Here is a 22121-nt window from a genome sequence, read left to right as displayed (position 1 = left end):
AGTGAGTCATTTAAGATTTTAGGCAGAGCAATGTTGTTATCATATTTCATTTGCATTTTAGAAAGATGTAAGGAGGTAAAGGGAAGTGAGAAGGTTAGAGTTAATCCTCAGAATTTCAGAGGAACTAGGTAGATTGTGGTGTTATCCATTGATATGTATAAAAAGAGAGGCTGCAAGAAGGAAATCAATTATTTGTTTTTGAGGGAGAAAGTAAGATTCAGTTTTTTAACGTGGTGAATTTGATACTTCAAGAAATCCAAATTTAGAGAGATTTTTGAATCAAGAGAAGGACGTGAATATTTACAGCAGTCCCCTCCTATCTGCAGTTTCACTTTCTGCAATTTCAGTTACCCATATCGTTTTGTGATATTCTTGCCAAAAATGCCTAACTTCAGCCTCATCATAAAACATTACACAAGACCAAATTGTGAGACATTCTACAGAAATAATTCATCAGTACTCATCAAAAGTGTCAAGGTAATGAAAAAACAAGACTGAGGAACCGTCACAGGTTGGAGGAGACCAAGAAGAGACATCACGACTAGGTGCAATGTGGGGTCCTAGGTTGGACCCTGGAAAAGACAAAGGACACTATGGTAAAAATGGATGAAATTCGAGTAAGGTCTATAGTTTAGTTAAAACTATTGTACCTTGTTTATTTCCTGATTTTGATGATTATACTATGTTTAGGTAAATTATTAACATTAGAAGAAGCTGGGTGAAGTTATATATGAACTCTGTACTATGTTTGCAACTTTTCTGTAAGTCTGAAACTATTGCAACATAAAATATAAAAAGAAAAGAAATAAGGTTATGTATTTTGAATATTTTTCAGTTTTAACATCTATATTCACCTTTTTTTTGGCTATAAATGGGAGGGGTTTAACCAGAATTAGAGAATGGTCTTTATTAATAGCAATAGTGATAGCTAACATCACTGTTTATGCAATTTACATACAGAGATAGAAAAACACAGGCTCTGATGCTGAACTGTCTAGGTTTGAAATCTGCCTCTTCCACTTACTGACCTTGAGACCTTGGGCACGTTACTTTATATTTCTGTGCTTCAATTTTCTCATTTGTGAGGAATAAAAGTCACATCTCATAGGTTGTTATGCAGATTAAATTGGCTAATTCGAGTAAAGTGCTTAAAGAAGAAAAGGTAACTCACCCAGCATTACAGAGCTAGTAAGTAGCAAACAGAGATTTGAACTAATTGCTCTGATTCCAGAGCCCATGCTTCTAACCTCCGGCTGTGGAGTTGTTTCTCTGGGCAGGACCACTTGGCCTCTGCAGGCATCAGAATGACATTTTGGCTACATGAGCACGTTGCCCTGAGGATTAAACCAAGTAGCCTAGCCTAGATGAGAATATTATGAATACTTACTGAAATTAGACCTCAAGAAGAGCTGGTAGGGTATACCAACTGTCATCACTGATACTAGGTTCTACCATTGAGCAGGTTTTGCTCTTTGTGATAGGGTTGGAAAGATAAGATTTTCAGAAATGGTATAGCAAATATGAACATTACCCTGTGGAAATACTCGTTGAAATGAGAGCAGTTCAGTGACATCAACCCAGTCAGGCTTGGCATGGCAACTTGCTAGTTGGATGCTAGAAAATAATTTATATATAAAAAAAATTTTTTTGGTTTTTAAAAATAATTATAATTATTGACTATCAGCATTTTACTCAGCTGTATATCTAAGTGGATTTAACCATGATTTAATCAGAACTCATGTAAATGAATTATACTTTCAGATCTTTAATAATGAGATGTCTCACTGTGTTTGTCTATTCTTCTGCAACGAAATTACATTTATCTTTTCTTAGTATGGTTGGTAAGACGTGTTTTAACACTAAAACATGCATTCATCCTCAGTAGCACTGAGATTAGATGAAATGTATTGCATTAAGTACACATTACTAAATCATCTTTCATCTGATTATTTCTTAAAGCCTATCTTTCATCTTGCACTTTAGTTATTGACTATATTGTAGTAAAGTATAAAGGTATTTCATAGAGCAGTGCCATCCAATAAAAATATGTATTACATATGTAATTTGAAATGTTCTAATCACCCCAATTGAAAAAAGTAAAAAGAAACAAGCAAATATAATTTTAATATATTTTAGTTAACCCAGTATATAAAAAATATTATTTTAACAATTTATTATTTTAAAAATTATTGATGAGTCTACGGCCATGCCACCCCGAACAAGCCCGATCCTGTCTGGTCGCAGAAGCTAAGCAGGGTCACGCCTGGTTAGTATTTGGATGGGAGACCACCTAGGAAGACCAGGTGCTGTAGGCATAAATAAAAAATAAGGGATTATAAACTGACAGGGTCCTTGCAATCTGTGAAGTCAACCAAGGGTTCCCTAAAAAAAAAAAAAAAATTATTGATGATATATTTTACATTCTTTTTTTCATCACGTCTTTAAAATCTAGTGTGTATTTCACTTCAATTCAGATAAGCCACATTTCAAGTGCTCAGTGGTCACAGGTGGCCATTGTCTACTGGATTGGACAGTGTAAATATAGCTCATAGTCTTTATCCAGAAAGTGAATTAAACATGTCTTTAGATATAGCCAAGAATAGTATTAATTTTTTAGATGGACACCAAAGTTTAGTGAAGCCTAAAGATACTAAAATGCATTTATTACCTGTATTTATGCTTTATACTTAAGTTAAAGTTTAGGTAAATATTTATACTTACACATCAATCTTTGACTCAGTTTTTCAATTTTAAATATGTTTACCTTTCAATTCACCAGCAATTTCACATCTCAAAATTTACCTCATGAAATATGTGAGCAAGCATACAGTAATTCATGTATAATTGTCTTAACTTTAGCATGGTTTAATATGTTTTTTAAAAGAAGGCAGGCTATATATATGCTCATCAATAGGAGATTAAATAAATTATAATATATTGATACAATGGAATATTCTGCAACTATGAATAAGAATAGACTATGACATATGGTTCAGTGGAAAAAAGTTTAATGCAGAATATTAACTATGTTGTCATCTCATTTTTATGTGAAAAATATATTAAATTTATACTTGTTTTATATATGGAAAATGCTTCAGCCAAACTTAACAGTTTTAATTAACAGTGATTATTTCTGGGGGATAGGACTATAAGGGACTTGTCAGTTCTATATAAATTTCTGGTTTTGGGTTCTTTTTATATGAAATTATATATTTTTATAATTAGGAGATAACATACATTTAAAAAACAAGTATGAGATTTTGGTTTTGCATCTTATAAAAAGTAAAGAATTGGAAGCAATATAAATGTTCAAAATTAAGAAAATATGATACTTCCACTTCTGGAATTGTATACAGCTATTTAGATACTGTTTATAGGACAGTGCTTACAATGCTAAGTGGGAAAAAAAGGATACAAAATTGTATGTATATGTAAGGGGATCACTGTGTAAAACAAACATAACTAATCAAAATATTAATTTTTAGGTGGAGGAACCATGCATTTTTTTGTGTGTGCTTTGTTGGTTTTCCAAATTTTCTATAATGAATTTATACTTTTTCTATTGCTCTTTTAATGGGGAAAATGTCATCATCATTATTCTTGTAAAATTCATTTGTTAAGAGAAAGAATGAAATTTAGGAGGCTTAGCTGTGGGCGGTACTGTATAGAATCAAATTATTCAATATCATGAAAAGGTTTTTAAAACTGTTAAAACATTATGCACATGAAAATATTTATCATATTTTTGTTTGTGAATAATGTTCTGCCCAAGTCAAGTCTTTTTGGTTAAAACTTGATATGTGTATTGCCATACAGCTCTTCAATTATAATGAACAGAAAGGGATATCTTCTTTGAATTTTCTTTGTATAATTTGGTCTGCATAAGGTCATATATTTGTTTGGCCCTTTTCACCAGAGAATCTCAAAAATATTTTATACATAAAGACTGTTTTTCTATTGGCAAGAAATGGTGGTGATATAACTTCAATTTCCTTGACCGAAGATCCAGGGATCAGATTATGTACTCTTCAGTAGTGTTCCTTCATTTGAAGATGGGGGAAATTAAAGACCCAGTGGGACTAGTAAGTAGAAATGATGTGGAATTCTAGAAGCCTTTTCGGACTCAGGGAACCAGTACTAGTGAGTGATGGCAATGATGAGGCATTGCATTCAGGTGTTATAACACTACCTGTGCTACTGCCAGTAGGTAGCTTTAATGACCCTGAAAAACGATTAAGATGTACGTAGAGAAGGAAGAGAGGGTAGTCAAGTCCTCTTTGTCTTTTGTCTGGAGTAATGTATCAAAATATGATACTTCCACTTCTAGAATTGTATACAGCTATTTAGATACTGTTTATAGGACAGTAGTTGTAAATGTTGCATGCCTATGATTGTTCCCTTTTCTATTCTGGAGCCAGTTGTTCCTGTGATCAGTTTTGGAGTTTGTTAGCTCATAGAATGTTTCCTTTTCTGCTTAATAGTTATTAATGTTGCTGCCTGTTTGTTTCCTGCTTTATTTAGGTTTCATGTCCTTAGCAAGCTACTGAGCTTCATGGCACCTATTGACCATACTACAATGAATGATGACGCCAGGTGAGTAATAGATTAATTATATGTCTCAAATGGCTTCATGACAGCCTGATATTGACCTGTTCTACAGGCTGTCGCCCTCTCCATTTCTTCTTATCAGTTAACCATTTGTCATTGGCATCATAGCAAGGGTCTTGTCACATCTCTTCACTCCCATAATTACTATAAAACCAAAACAAAATTTCCATACATCTCAGTGCTGCCTCTGGTGTTTTTTTGTTTGTTTTTGCTGTTTGTTTTGTTTTTAACTTTAGCCATCTGCCTGGGACATCTGAGCTCTTTTCTAGGACCAGTCAGGACATCACTTACACTTGCTTTATGTGTCTGGGGGTTTTGTGCATATGCTGTAGAGATTGTTATAGAGATGTGCATTATGTTTGTTGGTTCAGGAACTGTTGAGGATTTTTTTTTTTTGAATATTTTTACAACAGAAGTACTTGGCTCATTTTATAAAGCTGAAACAAGTTAAAAATGTATATTCATATTACAATTCGGAGATAACCATTTTTTAAAGAATAATTCCTTCTATATTAGTTGGCAATCTACTACTCTGATGTAATATTTTTATAAGATTACCATTAATTTATATAAGTATGGACTTAAGCTTTTCTATTTTAGTCAATAATTATAAATGTTACTGTCATTATTAATTTTAATTTTAAAATTGTTCTATATTAAGGGAAGCCCCTTCAGACTGGCTTGTGTCCTTTTTTTAAAACATAATATTTATTTAAATTAGTTTCAAGTATACAATCCATTGGTTAGACATCTATAGTGTTTATAAAACAAATCCCCCAATTACTCGCTCCCTCCCCTGGCCCTCCACTTAGCCATCTTATTAATGCTAACTGCATTGGTTAACTGCATCTTATTAATGCTAACTGCATGCTCCCCGTGCCCAACTATCAGCTACTGCTTGTGTCCTTTTGAGATGACCCGGATCATTCTTTGAGTACTTTTCTTTACTTTCTGATACAACAAAAGTGTTGTAAGCTTATCTTATACATTTTCTGTTCCAGATGTGGAATTAGTCTTTCTCCAAAGAGCCCTGATGTTTTTTTAGTTGAGTATGGTATTTAGAAACCAAACTCTGGGTGCTAGGGGTGCTCATTGTTATTGGGTGTCATTGTTTCTAGGCTTTCACAGCATACAGAACTAGGAAGTGTGTGTATACACATATAGAGGAGATAACCACTTTTAACATCTAAGAATATCTCCTTTTAGTCTTTGAGTTCCCTTCCAGTATGTTCTTGTTTTTCTTCTTATAGAATTGAAATTATATTCTGTTATTATGAACTTTTTCTTTAAAGATTTTTTGTCATCATGTATGTCATTAAATTATTCAAAAAATTTAAATGACTGTGAAAATTTTTAAATGACTTATTTAGCCATTTACTAATTATTGGACATTTAAATTGTTTTTAATTATCGTTGTAAATAAAGCTGTGGTAAACATTTTTAAACATACATCTTTATCGAGTAAACTGATTGGTTATAATGTAGGCACACGTGGATTTTGCCAGCTTTATGCCCCATATTATATTTAACCTTTTTATTTGCATGTATTTAGTTTGCTAATAAACCGAATCAGATTCCCTTCATCCCCCTTGTTTGAAAAAGAGTAGGTCTACAAGTTTAATGAATACAGTGATTATTAAATTTTTGACTTGTTTCAGTGCTTTGAGTACAAAACAGCTTATGAATAGTTCTGAGTATGTTTATACTCAGAATTTTGCAACCTAATATTCTTTCCTGTGCTTTGTAAATGAATGCATATGGATAGTAGTCTGTTTTTAAAAACAGAATGAAATGAATACATCCATAGAGTCTCTTTCAGGGTCATGTGAAAAAATTACAAGGAACAAAAAAGGGGACCTGAATCCTGTTACTCATTCTTGAATCAACCCCCCGTATCCTTTGTCTAGTTTGAGCTCAAAAAATTTACACTTCATCACTTGGATGAATTAAATTGAAAGTGGAACATAGATAGCTCTTGTTAAGAGAGAGAGAGATCTTTCATATTTAACACAGAGTATTAAAAAATATTCTTAGTGCAGAAAGAGGGTATTATCTTTAAAAAGGTAGTGGCATTTTCATTTTGTTTCTCCTGTAGTGTGATTATATGGTCATGTAGTCTATATAGTGTTATCTATTTAGTTAATTTCTACTGTTACATACTCTTTTCTCATTCTAGGAATTATTCTCTGTAAGCCAGCTTTTTTTTTTTTAAGCCCTTTTTAAATGCAAAATACCCCAGTTTGTCTCCCTGTGTGTACCAAATTTTCCTTTGGGGGCATTTCTTTCTAGGTACATTTTGGATACTGATTTAAATGCCTTTATGTGCCTTCAGGTCTTCTTTGTTAGTGAAAGTTTTGTGTAACCCCTGGCATTTTATGTGTGCTGACCTAGTAGGCCTTTACCCTATTACGATAGGCATTTATTTGGTTTCTATTTCAGGCTTGATGAACATTCCCAGGATTGAGAGAAAACAACGAAATCTCACTTTGCCAATGTCCTACAAAGTTTGCATGCTAGGGAAGAGATTACCATTACCCTAAAAGTGATCACTGGCTTTGCTAAACCCTTGGGTGCTCTCGGCATGGGACAGTTCAGCTCCCAGAGCAGCTGCTGTTGCCCTTCAGAGTCATATTTGCTAAGAGGCCAGAATATCATGTGATATTGCAGAGACAGAGTTATCAGCAGGCTAAGGAGGAGAAAAGGTTCGATGTCTCATTGGTAGAGAATCCCCCTAGTTGTCTTGTTACCACTAAGAACAGGTCAGTATGTTACTTGCATGAGTTACATGATTGCTCTTCATTTCTCTGACTCTTGGAGTTATTCTAAGCTTATCAAGGACATTTTAGAAACAGCTTATTTTTTACATGGTGTGAAACCCCTGGAGTGCTATCAGACCAGGAGTATGAAGTAAAAATTCAGATGATCTCTTGCTATAGTTAAAACAAAATGAAAAATTTAGAGGTTCTGGGGAAAATCATGTTTTTGGTCTGTTTTTGAAAGACCCTCTGAGACAGACTTGTAAAGAAGTGAATTCTTTCTCATTTGTGGTGTTGATGTAGGTCAGGTAGTAAAATGCTAGTGTGACAAGTAAGAGATGCAAATTCTGAGTAAGACCACTGAGACAGGGTGTGATGTTTTCCTCAAAACTCTCCACTGCCTCAGATTTGGGAGAGGAAATCTATGTGAACTGCTTGCTCTGTTGGCATGATGGGTTTTGCTCTCAGCATGGAACAGGTCTAAGGGCAACAATCAGCTTGATGTACACTAAGAAGAATGTGTTTGCCTTATATTGACTGCTGCTTTAGGGAGGGTCTTGATTCTGGTACTGTTTATTTAAAATATATTTTCCTAAGAAGCTTTTTTTTCTTATTACTAAAACGATAGCAATATTAACCTTTTATAGGTACTCTTATTATTATTATTTTTTTTTGGCAAAGAAGTAAAAGGGATTCACAATAGGAACAGCACGAATCATCATTTTGCCCCTTCCCCATATTCTCCCCCAAAATAAAAAACACTTTCCCACTCCTTTTATAAAGCTGCTGGCATTCAAAAAGAACTAGAAGAGGATCCTTTAATGATAACTACCAAGCACCAAATACATTACTGTTTTACATCTGGAGTTTTAGAAAAGAAATGTACAAATGTAATCCAGCCTTGTAAAGTGCTTTGTCAACATCACTTCCGCGCTGTTCTTGAGGTGCCTTGGTATAATAGAATTTGTACAGGCAATTTATCTTCGGCTTGCCATTTTTGTGTGTGGGTCTGTACCCTAAATATGGAGACACTTTGCTTCTCTACTGATGATGTACTTTCCCCCCAACTGGTAACCCAGAGATTACATAGACCATTTTTGATGCCCCTTTGCCTATTTACTCCTTTATTTAGTAGAAATAGGCACTGAATCAAGGCTAAATATTCTGGTGAGTTTGCTCAGCATTTGAAAGCACATCAGCTAATGACCCCAGAAATAGCCTCCACAGAGCATTTTTCGTTGGTTAAAAATTTGCAGGCCAGAATGGGTAAGACACAGATGTTTTTTTCTGAGGCTTCTTATCTCCTAAAAAGACACGGGTTATTCTGACAGGTGAAACAAGTCTGGGCAAATATGCAACATTGATCTAATCAACAGGAACGAGACCATTTTCACTGGTGCTGCCTTTTACTAGCGTCATTAAAGGCTCCCATTACTCTTCTATTAGAGATTCCCTCTCTTCCTTATCAGATTACAGAATGAACATAACTCATGGCAGTGATTTGATCTCTTGTTAAAGAGGATTACAGCTTTGCATTAGTTCGGATTGACACAGTATATAATTCGCTGTTGATACTCAGGCAGGCAGCATCAACATGTTTGACCCCCCAGCAGTGCTGAGGGGAAAGGACCCACATATATCATCATTAAAGATGGCGTCCAGCACAGATATAGGAAGCATGGAGCCCTCCTCCTCCAGTAATGTCAGAAAGGACAATGGAAAACATTCTCAAGTTCAAACCTGGGACTTAGGCAAAGGTTTATAACTGGGTTGAAAAGAAACACTGCTATCGTTTCTTCTGTTTTTACTGATTCACTATTGTTCAGTCTCATACAATTCTAGAAAATTTGCATTCTCAAATTGAAGTCTTGGCTCCAAGCAGGATGTAGAATGATAAAAGCCCATCTTCTAGAAAGAGATTGAAAATGTTGAACAGATAAATCTTTCCTCAAAATGGGGCTTCTTGACTATAGTTCTCATTTCCTCAAATTCCTATGATTTCTTCAGAGGATTATGAATCCTTTTATTCCCCCAAAGGGATATATCACATTCCTTAAAGTGAGTGTAAATGTTTTTTTAAGGACTTATATTTTTAAGTTTTTATATTTTATTATTATTGTCTTTTAAAATATATCTTATATTGTATTAATCACAACTAGGTAACTTACTAGTGGGTAGGCAATAGCTACATGTCTTTCACATTAATTTAGATTAGTTATTTATTCATCTTAATACATTTGCCACAATGCTCACTGAGATTATGTAGACCATTTCTGGTTTTAAGTGCATTCATTCTTTGCTCCAATTTATACACCCTAAGTCTGCCACCCTATTTTCTGATTGGCAATGAAATGACAGAATAATAATGTCATATTTCACTTATTGAGCATTTACTATATGCCAGACACTGTACTAAGCCCTTTGTCTACATTTTCATTCAGTCTTTATAAGAAACCACTAAAGTGTTTGACATTATGTGCAATTTTGACAAGAGACTACTGAGACAGAGCAATTAAGTAACTTGCCCAAATTAAACAGCAAGTAAGTAGTGGAACTGGTATAGTACATGTACCCAGGAGTGTGGCCCCTAATCCCTGCCTTTTAGTAATATGTGGGAATAACGTGCCCAGGGGAAGCTGCTTCCTTTCACTCCCAATATACATATGCAGAGCCCTTCTCTCAATTAAAAACGTGTTCAAGAAAAAGAAACAAAATGAAAACTTGTTTGGATTAAAATTATTTTTTCTTTTATGATAGAGATGCTTTCTATATAAGGTTTTTGCCTATCAAGTCATTTACATTTTAGTGTGAATCACTGAATTTTCAGATTCGCTCTTATAATTATACCATTCTTTTGATTACAAAGATCCTAAACCTCATAATTAGCTTTGAAACCTGATCGAGTATGTTCAGTCACTTTACTCCTATGGTTCTACCTCTACATACTTAGGTACCTGTCACCCACTTTCTTAGAGATAATATATTTTCCCCCTACAATAAGCACAATATATGCTTATGGAAGAAAATTTGGAAGGTACAGAAAGGACAAAGAAAATCTGTTATCTGCTATTTAGAATTGCACATTATTAATTTGTTTTGCAGAATTTTTTGTGTATATATTTTATAACTATATACATATGTTTGAATCCCTTTTTCTAGTTAACTTTATATTATAAGTATTTTAAAGCCATTAAGAATTTTAAAGCCATTTTAATAGCTTATAATATTCAGTTATGAAATATTTATTATTGAACATTTAGGTTGTTTCTATTTCTCTTTAAATGATGCTGCAGTGAACATATTTATGTAGAAATCTGTTCTAAGGTTCTGGTGTCTTTAGAGGGGAAAATCCCGGGTCAAAGGCAAACTTTCTAATGATACTTTTTGGGTTATACTACTTTACATACATACACGCTCTACCCCTTTTCCCTACAGCCAAGGCTAATGTCATTGCAGTTTTGCTAATATGGAATCATAACAAATGACTCCATATTAAGGACCTAGAATGTGCTAGGCACAGGACTAGGTACTAATATTTATTTTCTCGCTTAATAGTAAACTTGAATAGTCTGTATATTTATTAATCATTTGTATTTCTATTTTTATCCTTTACCCATTTTTCTCTGAGTTTTAGTTTTTCTTTGCAGTTAGCATGAATTCGATGTATTATCGTTATTTGTTATATTTTCTATTTTTGTAGATTTTTCCCATTTTACTTGACTGTTAATGTTAATGATTTTTTTTGGTCATATATAACTTTTACTTTTTTATGTAATCACATTTATAAAACCTTTTTCTTTTGGTTATAGTTGCTCGTTTTTATGCTTAAGCATTCCCTCCTGTATCCCAGGATCAGTTATTCACCTATATTTTCTCTTAGGTTTGCCTGATTTCTTTTAATCTACTTGGAACTATATTTTAATATATTGTTTAATGGTCTCTGCTTTCTATTTCTACTGCTTCTTTTTGAGTCCAGATTTTTTTACTTCCCACATGGACTGTTGCACTAACAGTTTCTTAAACAGCCTAATCTAATCAGTTCCATGTGTAGCATTGCCAGATTAAACCTTCCCAAAATATCGCTTAAAGCATGCTACTCCTTGTTCTGTAGAATAAAAGACTACTCTCAAACCTGCTACTCGCCTGCAGTGATTTGTCACCTTGCTACCTTTCTCTCTTCATCACCTTTCGGATATGCATACCCTTTGTGCAATCCCCAGAATACACTCACCCGATACTTCTCCCACTTGTTTCTCTTAATCCTGCTCACTTAACCTGGAGCAGTCTCTGGCCCCTGCCCCACCTCTGTACTCCCTGTTGCAGCGTTCACAATTCTTGGCCAATACCATCCAGCCTTTCCAGAGAGACTTTTAGGATTCTCCACCCCCCACAGCGGGGAGCTCTTTCTTTCTTGAACCCCTATTTTATTTGTTCCTAACAGTATTTATTACAATTCACAAAAACACCCGTTAGTTTTTTTTCTTGCTAAGAATAGTTACAAGTCAAAGTAGTATGCCCATCTACTGAAATCTCATATTTGATATTATTAAGGTTTTTACTCATATATTTCGATTAATATTCAGGCATGCCTAAGAGATACTACTGGTTCGGTCCCAGCCCACTGTAATAAAGTGAGCTGTAGTCATTTTGCTGGAGGACAGTTTTGCCATCAATTTGTGAAAAGTGCAATACCTGTGAAGCGCAGTAAAGCGATGTGCAGTAAAGCTAGGTGTGCCAGTATTACAATTCAGTTGTATCTTGCCTTATTATATAGCCTTTTTTGTAGCACAAGTATTATCTGTAAAAAAATTATTTAAGGTCTTCTCCCAATTGCTATCAGCCTTCCCTAAGCTAGAGAACTGGTTAAGATTCATGTGCATTGTGATCCTGAAGAAGTCTCTGTGTGCCTTAGTTTCCTTCTTTATAAAGTGAAAGTAATCTTTCTTGCTCATTAGAATCTTGAGAATGAAACATTCTTTTTAATTTATTCTTTCTGAGGATTGTTTTAAATTAATTTCTACAGATAATTATTTCTATAAACAAAATTTGTGTTTTTACATGTGTATATATTATGTCATTGTCCCTTTGCCTGCAACGCAGACATATTCATTTTTGTACAATCTTAAAAAAAGTTGGCTGTAGGTCTCTTGTCTGAAATATCTTTAAAGGCTTTCAGTTTATAAGTCTATTTTTAATTTATTGGTAAGATTATTTTTGCAAACAGTCCTATAGATAGATGAACAACAGTTTCTTGCCTCTTTTACTGAAATCTCTCCAAATCTTCTAGCTCCCGTAGTATACTTTCCTCTGCTCCCTTAGCACTTTGTACATGTCCGTATTATATATAGCATTTACCACCAGGCTGTGTCCTCATTACTTGTGGGTTATGTCTCCATGCTAGAATATTGCACTGCTTGAGGGCCAGCTCCATATTTTGTTCTTCATTCATGACCATCTTGGAAGAGCCCCAGAAATGAAGAGTCCAGATTTGTCACTTTATATTCCCAGCCTTTTACTTAGAGATTTTTGAAGATCATTTTCACTTAGAATGAACCCTGGGAAAAGATCTTTCAAGAGTAGTCTCATATTTCCATCACATCTAAAAGTGTACACCATAAACTTTATATTTTACTGAGGGTCTCCATCTTGGCTATGCTATCTATACTGGGTTTGCTTTCTTGTGGTCCTCCTACAAATTTTTTGGTTACTGTGGAAACGGAGACTACAGCCTGGGCTCTGTGATAACCAATTATAGCTTTAGGTCAGTTTTTGGACCGCATTCAGGATTTGTTTGGTTTAAGAAGAAAACAGTTCTGGAATGGGTTTTGTATGTGCATTACTAACAAGGCATAATAGTCCCTAGTTACCTTTTGTTATTTTTAGTGTTGGTATTAAGTGTCAGACAAAAAAGGGGTGTTTAGATAAGGGTACTGTCTCATCCTACTTTGAGTTCAGGGTGCTGGAAAGCCAGCATTTGTAATGGGAAGCTATTACTAACTACCCTGGAAATGAGGTCTTGAATGAGCCATAGCCACACCTTGTGTTTTATCCATTGTCTCCCTCTGGGAAGCTGAACACTTTATAAACATTAACTCTTTTACCCTCTGGGCACCTCCACTTAGAGGTAAATAAGACTGAAGGCTCTTTCTTCTCCAATATAGATGAGGAAACATCAGCCCAGAGTGGGAAATTACTTGATCAGAGGCAGAGGGAGGTCTTAGTGGCCCAGGGTGTTTGGAGTCCCAGCAGTGGACCTGGACAATGCGGTGGTCACTGACACCCAGGATATACCACTCTGTGTGGTTCCTCTTTCTGCTTTTCAGAGGCTGGTGGGGGTTGGGCCTTTTGTCTCGTGTGGAATGTGAAATGCTGCAAAGAAGAGCAATTGTTCTTCAGTGCTTTGTGCTCCTTTATAAGAAAGAAGAAATCAATACACATTTTCTCCTACACGCACTTGGCAGCACTCCGCCTCCTCATCCGCCTCTCGATCCTGCAGGGGAGGCACAGCTAGGTAGCAAAACAGACTCACCAGCTTTCAGGGGCAGAAATGCAAACTACTCATTTTGCACTTAGCAGTCAGGCTTTTTGAAGCCAGTCACATACTGGCCCAGGTCATCAAATTGCTGACTTCAGTGACTAGTTGGTGAACTGAGTTGGGGGAGAGACGGCCCTGTTGCAGACATCCAGAAGCTGAGTCCTAGTCAGTACTCCCTGGGAAAGTTTACCTGGTGGATGTCTAGGACAAACCTTCCCTTTTTCCAAATTTCTGATTTACAGAGGACAAAAGGAAGTTCTTTGAAGGATAGTGTTAAAACCACAAATATGGACAAACGAAAGGCATCAATTTGAATTTTATCAATTAATATAAGTAATCTCTGTCAACAAGAGCCCTGTCTCGGGGTAGATTTTATTTTTAAATCAGAAAATGTGATATTGATACCTATAATTTTGTTTATAGCTTTCTGCGATAAAACAAGTGTAGGCAATGAATAACAAAGAATTTGCTGCCATTAGTAATAGAAATAATAGTTTGGGTGACAGAATAGCCTGTGGGGCTGGGTGCATTTGGTTTTATTCTGAGTCCCATGTCATATCTAGGTGCAGAGGTGGCAGCTCTGGCTGTCGGCAATTATAAGAAGAGACTTAGAGCTGAGAGCATGGACGAGGTTCCAGGGGAGGGTGAGAGACAAGGTGGGGGCTGAGAGCAGAACCTAGGAGAAGGTCTCTGCTCCTGGCCAGGAGGAAGATAAAAAAGACAGAGAGGGAGGAGGAGAACCAAGACAACACAAGACCATTGTACCCTAGGGAGGAGAGTGTAGGGGCAGTTGGCTGATCAGCAGTTAGAAGTGCTTACTGTGTGGGTCCAAGGGTGCTTTTATGTCACACAGGCTGAGCTGAGCCTTTGCAGGGTATTACAGAGTTGCTGCCTTGTATTTATGTGCTCAGTACTTGCTCCTTTTACATTTGGAGCGGTGCTGGGTTTTTAAGTAAAGTAAGCCCTCCAGATGGCTCCATAGTGTAGTGGTTAGCACATCTACTTTACACGCAGAAGGTCCTGGGTTCGCACCCTAGGTGGAGCTATGGACCATACCCCGGGTGTGCCAGGCCCTGGGTGCACCAGGTCCCGGGTGCAGGTGCACCTGGGAGGAGACGCTCCTCCTTCAGAGATCCAGTTCTTAAGGGGAAAACGAAATAAGTCCTCCAACTTATTACTAAAAGTAATAGAATAGAAAAGTAATAGGGGTTTGATAATAAATACCTTCACTAATTTCCGTATTTTGATTCCCTGAAAGTAGAAGTTAAACTGGAGCTGAGAGGTGGATCATATGCTGCCCCCCCAGGCTCTTGGGTCGTTGGGCAGCAGCCTTGATAGGGATACAAATGTAACCTGAGTGTCAGTCTCACCTCCACACGGTTGAGGAAGTGATTCACGTCCAAGCAGTGAAGCATCCCCTGGCTTTTAACAGGAGCTGTTAGAGGGGCTGCTGTTTGAACAAGGAGCTTCATCTTCCTGAAGCCAGCAGTCACAAAACCGTAAACACAACACCGGCCAACTCTATTGCCAGGATCGTGGTGTCTTGACGTTAATATTAAACATCTCCAGCAAGGCAGAGAGCACTGCAGCCCAGCTACAGAATAAAAATAAATAAAAATAAAGAGAAAACCCTGCTAAAAGCAGTGAGATGATTTGTCGTCTTTCCTTTGTGGGACCATTTGTCTTCTCTTGCATCAAATTTGTTATAAAACAGTCAAACTGTGAAAGTGGAAATCATCTCAGGAATATGGAATATTAATGCACAGGAGAGAAGGTGATGTCCCCTTTGTCTAAAGAGTGTGCCTGTCTGCCACCCCCACACATTTTTTGCACGTTTACCAAGGTACATTATCTTTCTATAAAAGAATTTGAAAGATTTGAAGCTATTGGTGGGGATGATGGAAGTTTCAAATATTTTTCTTCCTTTGTTCAAGTGAGTGAATGTGTAACGGACTTGGGAATCACGAGGGAGCATAAGTGAGGTACAAATCCTACAAATTTACCTCTCCTTCCCTCCTCTCCTCTCTACCCGTCTTCCCTCTCCTTTCTTTCCCTGGCCTTTCAGTTCCTTTGTTTGGGGCCTGAACCTGCTTCTTTGAACATTTATAAATCTTCAGTCTGTCTGATCTTTAGGAGACAGGCCAGAGGCCACATGTCACTATCTGTAATTTAAAGCTGTGGGGCTAAAAGCATTTGCAGAGGTTTGAAGGACCTAGTTCTGACCTGACCAAAAGAGCGAATTGGAACAGACCTTCTAGAGTCTCCTTCAAGCACTGGGGAGGATGGCGATGAGAGCAGATACACTAGGTAATTTATGGGTGCAGTTTGCTGGCAGCCATGCTGGCTGCCTGTCTGCTCAGAAGTGTGTCGTGTACTGCCATCTTGTGGCATATTTGAGCAGCTGCGGTTTGGCTGTTTTGGAGCTTCTGAACAGTTTAGCTGATTGGAGTTTTGCCTTGTATCCGGATTTAGATAATTAGTGATAGATGAGGGTGTCCTCTGAGTCACTGTCTGTCACTTTGCTAACTTGATCCTGTTAAGAAATAAGCCCTAGGTAAGAGAAGTTGCTTTCTTTTTTTTCTTTACCTCATTTCTCTGTGTATGGGTGTGTTGCTGTGGAATTGTGATAAGATTGCAGGAAAGAAGCCTGTGATCCCTTTTTTGTTGCTGGGGGAAGTTGGGAGGAGAGTGAAGGAGAGTTAAGTGCTGACATTTCAGCTGCATTCAGGAATTATAAGTTTTCATAATTTTTGTATGTCATTCTAAGTGACACTACCTCCCTATAAGTGCTGTATCTGTCTCTTCACTTGGACTGCCTTACTAACAATCCAGTCTTCTTGAGAGATGATGTTCCAGTGTGTGTTATCTGCCTCTGATCCCATTTCTGTGACGTGCATAGGTTTACCTCCACCACACAGCCCCCAAGCAGTACAGGACAATTGCTTGCCATTTGGATGAATATATTTCCCTCTTTAGGTCATAGAAACATTTTTCAAACACCTTCTCACCTGTAGAGTCACTGATAGAGAGTAGAATGGATTGCCTCAGAGGAAGCAGAAGGAATGAAAGATTAAAGGAACGTGCCATTTTGTCTCTAGTGTTTTGGGGAGCAGACCACAAAGCATTCAGATAGTTGGGGTGAAGGTTGCAAAGATCCCTTTGTTTGGCATCATTAGCACGTGCTAAGTGATAATCGGCAAGGCATCTTTTTCAGTTGATGTTTGGAATGCTGGGCACATTGGTAGACAGATCAGAAGAGAGCGGAAGCTCTGCGAAGGCCAAAGTATGTGTGGAGCATATGGGAGGCAGTAGAGCCCACTCTGCCCACCTTGGGCTAACTAGGCTGCACCAGACATGTCAGGTTTGGCTCAGAGGTTGTGGGGCCTTATTGTTCTTTCTCTGGCAAACTAGAGTTTATTCTGGATGGCAGGAGAACTCCAACTTTGTCATAGCAGGAGTGGAGTGGACTATTTCTTTTCACCTAGAAAAGGACAGACTTAGTTACGGGACGACATCAAATAGTTGAAGTGCTGCCACAAGGAAAGCAGTCAGCCTTGTTTCTCTCCTGGTTCTGTAAGGACACAGGCCCGTGGGGGCGTCACAGGATGGCAGAGTTGGGGCCAGCATGAGAAAGAATGTTAATGTGTCTCTCTGAATGGAGTGGGTTTTCCCAGGCAGATTTACTGGATACATTTACCGTCCTAGCTCAGCTTCTGCTGGGTCATTCATACATCCTAGGTAAGAGAAATAAGCACACATCTTATCTTTGTAATCCTATACAAAATCTAACAAAATTCAAATAGGCATTCAAATATATTTTACGAATTTATTATACCTTTGCATTATACTTTGAGGCCAGAGACCATACATGTTTACCAGCTTCTATAGTATTTGTAAGTAAACTTTTAAAACCATAAACATGTGGAAAAAGGCACACATCAGTAATATCACCAATAATTTTTATTTTTTTATTATTTTATTTTTTAAGTACCAGTAATTTTAAAAGCACACCTGCCATCAGCAGCCATGCCGGTCAGTGTGAGTTTCTGTGTCTGTACTGACTCATAAAGATCTGGATTTGATCAAGTTTCTTCTAGAGATGAGCAGTGTCGGAATTGGAACTCTTAGTCTCTTTCCCTTTGTGTGTTTCATTATCCTTTGATTCTTAAATGTATATCTAAGGGATTAAGTTAAGCAGAAACAAATACTACACCGCTTTTGCGTGCAGCACAAGGGTCCTCGGGTGTGCAGAGAGAGAGGATTAGAAAGGAGGGAGGGCCAGGTTGTATTCTGGGATGTGTTCTGTATATTTAGGGGGACTCCCTGTCATTTGAAATAAGAAATGAACAATTTAAAATTAATCAAGGACAGATAATGTGTATAATTTTAAATCAGAAAAGCAGCAGCATTGTCTCTGCTGGCATGTTTGGAAGACTGCTCAAAACTCTTATATATAATGCTTGCTTAGAGAATATGATGTACTTTTGGAGGCTGTACAGGTTTCTTTAGGGAGCATTGCTACTTTCTCTCCACTGTCTGCCTGCCTTTGGCCACAGATACGGTTAGGTATAGCTCAGGGAAGTCTTGGAAGCTTGGGATTTCCGGGCCAGAGGAGGGAGAGTGCAGTGTTCTGGATTGCAGCCGACACCGATCCTTCGGTGTCCCAGGTGCTGCAAGCTACTGACCTAGCAAATTGAAAGCCCTGCACTGATCATCTGCAGGTTTAATATGCCCCTTTGTACTGTTTGCCCAAATAATGGCATGAGAGACACTCACTGGTCTATGTTGCAGTCAGTGAGGAGTGCACACATGGAGCTAAAGGGAACACATTTGGGTGCACCTGTCTGGGGGCTGCATTATATTACATGTGCACCTCATTTCATTTAGGACTGTATAAAGCCTTGCTTGCTACTAAAGTGATTGCCTTTCACAGCTAGCTAGACTATGCGTACTTTTAAGTCTCTTCAGAAGAATCATGTAATGTATAAGCCGAATCCTAATACACACACACACACACACACACACACACACACGCAAGAACACACACATTCTGTCTTTATGGAAAATGACTGCTAATCCATGATCATTTTTTTCCCAGAAACAGGTTTTATGATAATATAGTAAAAATATTAAATTAGAAAATGCCTCACTAAGGGTTATAAAACCTTACTACACTAGAGATAGGTAATTATCCCCTCTATAGCCTAAATGACAGTTTAAAAGAAATAAAAATGTTAGTGCTCATTACTTGCTTTTGTAGGTTGCAATAAAGGGTAAGTTAAATTTTAATTCAAGGAAGAGCCCCTGCTATCGACCTTCTACCTTAGGTCCAAGTCCTGTTAATTACTCTGTAGGTTATTCTGCATGATACCAACATTAATACATTTTCTACAGTGGACATTCCCACTGGCCATTGAGGCCAAGAGTATGTGGGGAGGGGTAACAAAGGGAGGAAGGCATTTCAGCTCAGTGATTCAAGTCTTGATTCTTAATGTGATAGGGAGCAGGAATTATGTATTTTTTTTTTTAAAGTTCATTATGCATAGCCTTAAGGGGGCCTCAAGTATTACACTATACATTTACCCCAGAGAATCAGATGGAGACAAGGTTAACCTGAAGGATTGATAGTTTAGCTTCTCTGCATGGCTAAATCCTGGTTAGGAAAGATGCTGCAGGGGAAGATGGTCCACTCAGCAGAAGGCGGTCTGACCCTCTGTCCCCTGGTGGCTTTTTGGTACCTAGTTTTATTTTTACTTTTGTTTTCTTGGCATGGGGTAAGAGAGATGGATGCATCCTGTTTCTTTTTAGATGCTTTTACCTTTTCCCACACAGTGGCATCAGATCTAACACCTGTCTGGGTTTGGGGCAAAGCTCAGTGTACTCTACACCTCAGTCTTCATCTGGGGGTGTGCAAGTAGACACAGAGTTTTTAGGAATCCAGATGTACGCTCCTTTCTGAAGTGGATCTATCTGCGAGCATACCTGTGCTGGAGCTGCGGCTTTTCTTTTTACCTCGCCTGTCAAAGCTGTCCTACGTCTGCCTGGAGCCCCTCCTTGCTCTGACCCGGGATGCTGCACTGGAATGGGAAAACCTCCAGAGTACCACAGAAAAATGACGGTTCTGAATATTGGTGTGCGGACTGACAACGGCAGTGACTAAGGGCTGGGTAGCAAGTCCCTGCAGGTCCGACAGTTCCCAGGCCTTTATCTTCAACAAAATTGCAGGAGAACCTAATTTTGTTGTCAGCTAGTAGATCATTAAAACTAATTTTTGGTAGTAGATCACTATGTGATGTTTTGTCTTTTTTTGGCATAGAATTCAGAAAAAAATTTTAAAAATTGAGTGATATTGCTATAGCAAAACTCCCCCATTCCCATCTACTAGTTTATGTGATAGGGTTTCTCAGCACTTAACGTCTACAAAGGCCAAAAACAGGAATAGAAATGGTGCTGAACAGCCTTCCATTCTAGCAATAAATAATATTCATCCGTGGATACATGAACAAGTGGAAGGGAAAACCTCATCCATATCATCAAGAGATGCATTTTTAGGAATGTTTTCCATACTTATGTATATTAAGTTTTTACCAAAATTATAACACATTTTATTATATTGTTATTGTATACATGATTGTATCCTAATAACTACTGTAATGATAACATAATCCAGCAGTAATTTTTTTAATTACTTAGAGCCTTACGGTCTCAAGAAATTAAACTACTTTTATTTCAACTTTTTAATTTCAAAGTGTTTCAATTTACATACTTATTTTTGTGGCCAATAAGTATGATAGGGTGATCAATAAAAGACTTTCAAGCATAAAACAATTATATCAGGACAAAAATCTCTAGGGAAAAGTCACATGGAAATACACATTTAAAAAGAAAAAGATGCTGTAAAATTTCTAAGTTAAAGACTTTGTTTACGTGTCATTTAAATGAGGGATGATGGGTATCAAATCAATATGGTATATAGATTTCATTGGGTGTACTGTAAAAGACACGTAAGAGTTTTTTTTTTTTAATTTGGTATTTACAATATTCTGGTAATTATATCCTTCATGACTATTAAATTTATAGAGAATTTTACATGTCAACTTAAAAATGCATGAAGGGGGCTATGTGGTTTGTAAAATTGTTGGGAGGTTTTCAGAGAAGCTCAAGGATCAGGACCTCAGACTCTGCCCTTAGTTGTCCTGGTTTTCCCCAGCTCTGCCCCTGGTGAGAGGTGCAGCCAGCAGGGAGCCTCTGCAGGGAAAGGGAAGGGCTGGGTCACACTGAGCAGAGCAGTAGGAAACGAAATCTTCATCCTGATGTTTGGTGCTCCTGGACCCGGGGAGGGTCTGCTTTGTCCAAAGTCAGGGCTGGGCCGAGAGAAATGGAGAGGAGAAGAAAGGGAGAAAAGTCAGTTAGGTGGCTGTTGAGATGATGAGATCTGAAATAGTGGAGGCCTGGAGGAGCAGGGAAGCTTGAGATGCTTTGAGGTACAAACAGTTCCTGATTGGTGGCAGTGGGTAAGGAAGATATAGAATTGAAATTACTGGGGGAATTTTAGATTGTAATAATCCCTTACTCATATTCTCTCTCTCTGTAAAAATATTTTAAAAACCCAGACCACTCAGCTTTCCAGGTTGCTTTGCCATGAACAGCCGCATCTGTTTGTCAGCTTTGCCCACCTGAGTGTGAAATGATGTTCTATCAAAACATGGGTTTCAGCATTTCACTCTCTGCTCCTGACATGTGAACCCTGCTGCGGACAGTAACTGCTGCCTTGGCCCAGGCGTTTCTCTGCTATTGCGGCGCCGAGTGGAAGCATTTGCTCAGTGGTAATGATGGGTCTGGTGCAAGCAAGCAAGGCGAGGTTGGAAAGGGTATGATTGCGAAGGGCTAAATAGCATGTGCTTCTGCATTTCCTTCATCAGATGCCGCAGCCTTAAAGTCATACTGTCCTTTTTGTCATGGCGATTCTCCCTGTAATGCTATTTAATTTTTTTTGTTGAAATGGCTAAAGGGACTTGTACTTACTGGCAGATAGGCAGGCCATAGCCTGATAAAGTGAACCCTGGGCAGGGCGTTGCTATTGCTTATGCTGTGGAGCTGGCGATTTGGAAGTAACTGGAAGTGAGGCTGCGTGCCTCTCATTTGCATTTAGTATGAAGCTGCCTTCCACGTTTGTATGCTGGCTTGAGGGGGGGGGGGGGGGCTGGCCGAGGGCGAGTCAG

At 37.8% G+C, this 22121-nt stretch overlaps 1 protein-coding gene and 1 pseudogene across 1 annotated transcript in view; both read left to right on the top strand.

Moving 5' to 3' along the window:
* Window positions 1-22121, top strand: part of AATF (apoptosis antagonizing transcription factor) — an 88622-nt gene that overhangs the window by 64592 nt on the left and 1909 nt on the right. The window contains exon 11 of the mRNA XM_016143331.2: window positions 4522-4593. Within this exon, the coding sequence (XP_015998817.1) occupies window positions 4522-4593 (72 nt within the window). The remainder of the gene's footprint in view (window positions 1-4521; window positions 4594-22121) is intronic.
* Window positions 2197-2315, top strand: LOC118604279 (annotated as a pseudogene).

This window comes from Rousettus aegyptiacus, unplaced genomic scaffold (assembly GCF_014176215.1).
Source record: "Rousettus aegyptiacus isolate mRouAeg1 unplaced genomic scaffold, mRouAeg1.p scaffold_m13_p_6, whole genome shotgun sequence".
Lineage (NCBI taxonomy): Eukaryota > Metazoa > Chordata > Mammalia > Chiroptera > Pteropodidae > Rousettus > Rousettus aegyptiacus.
The sequence above is the reverse complement of the archived record's forward strand: the minus strand, read 5'-3'. Positions and strand labels throughout refer to the sequence as shown.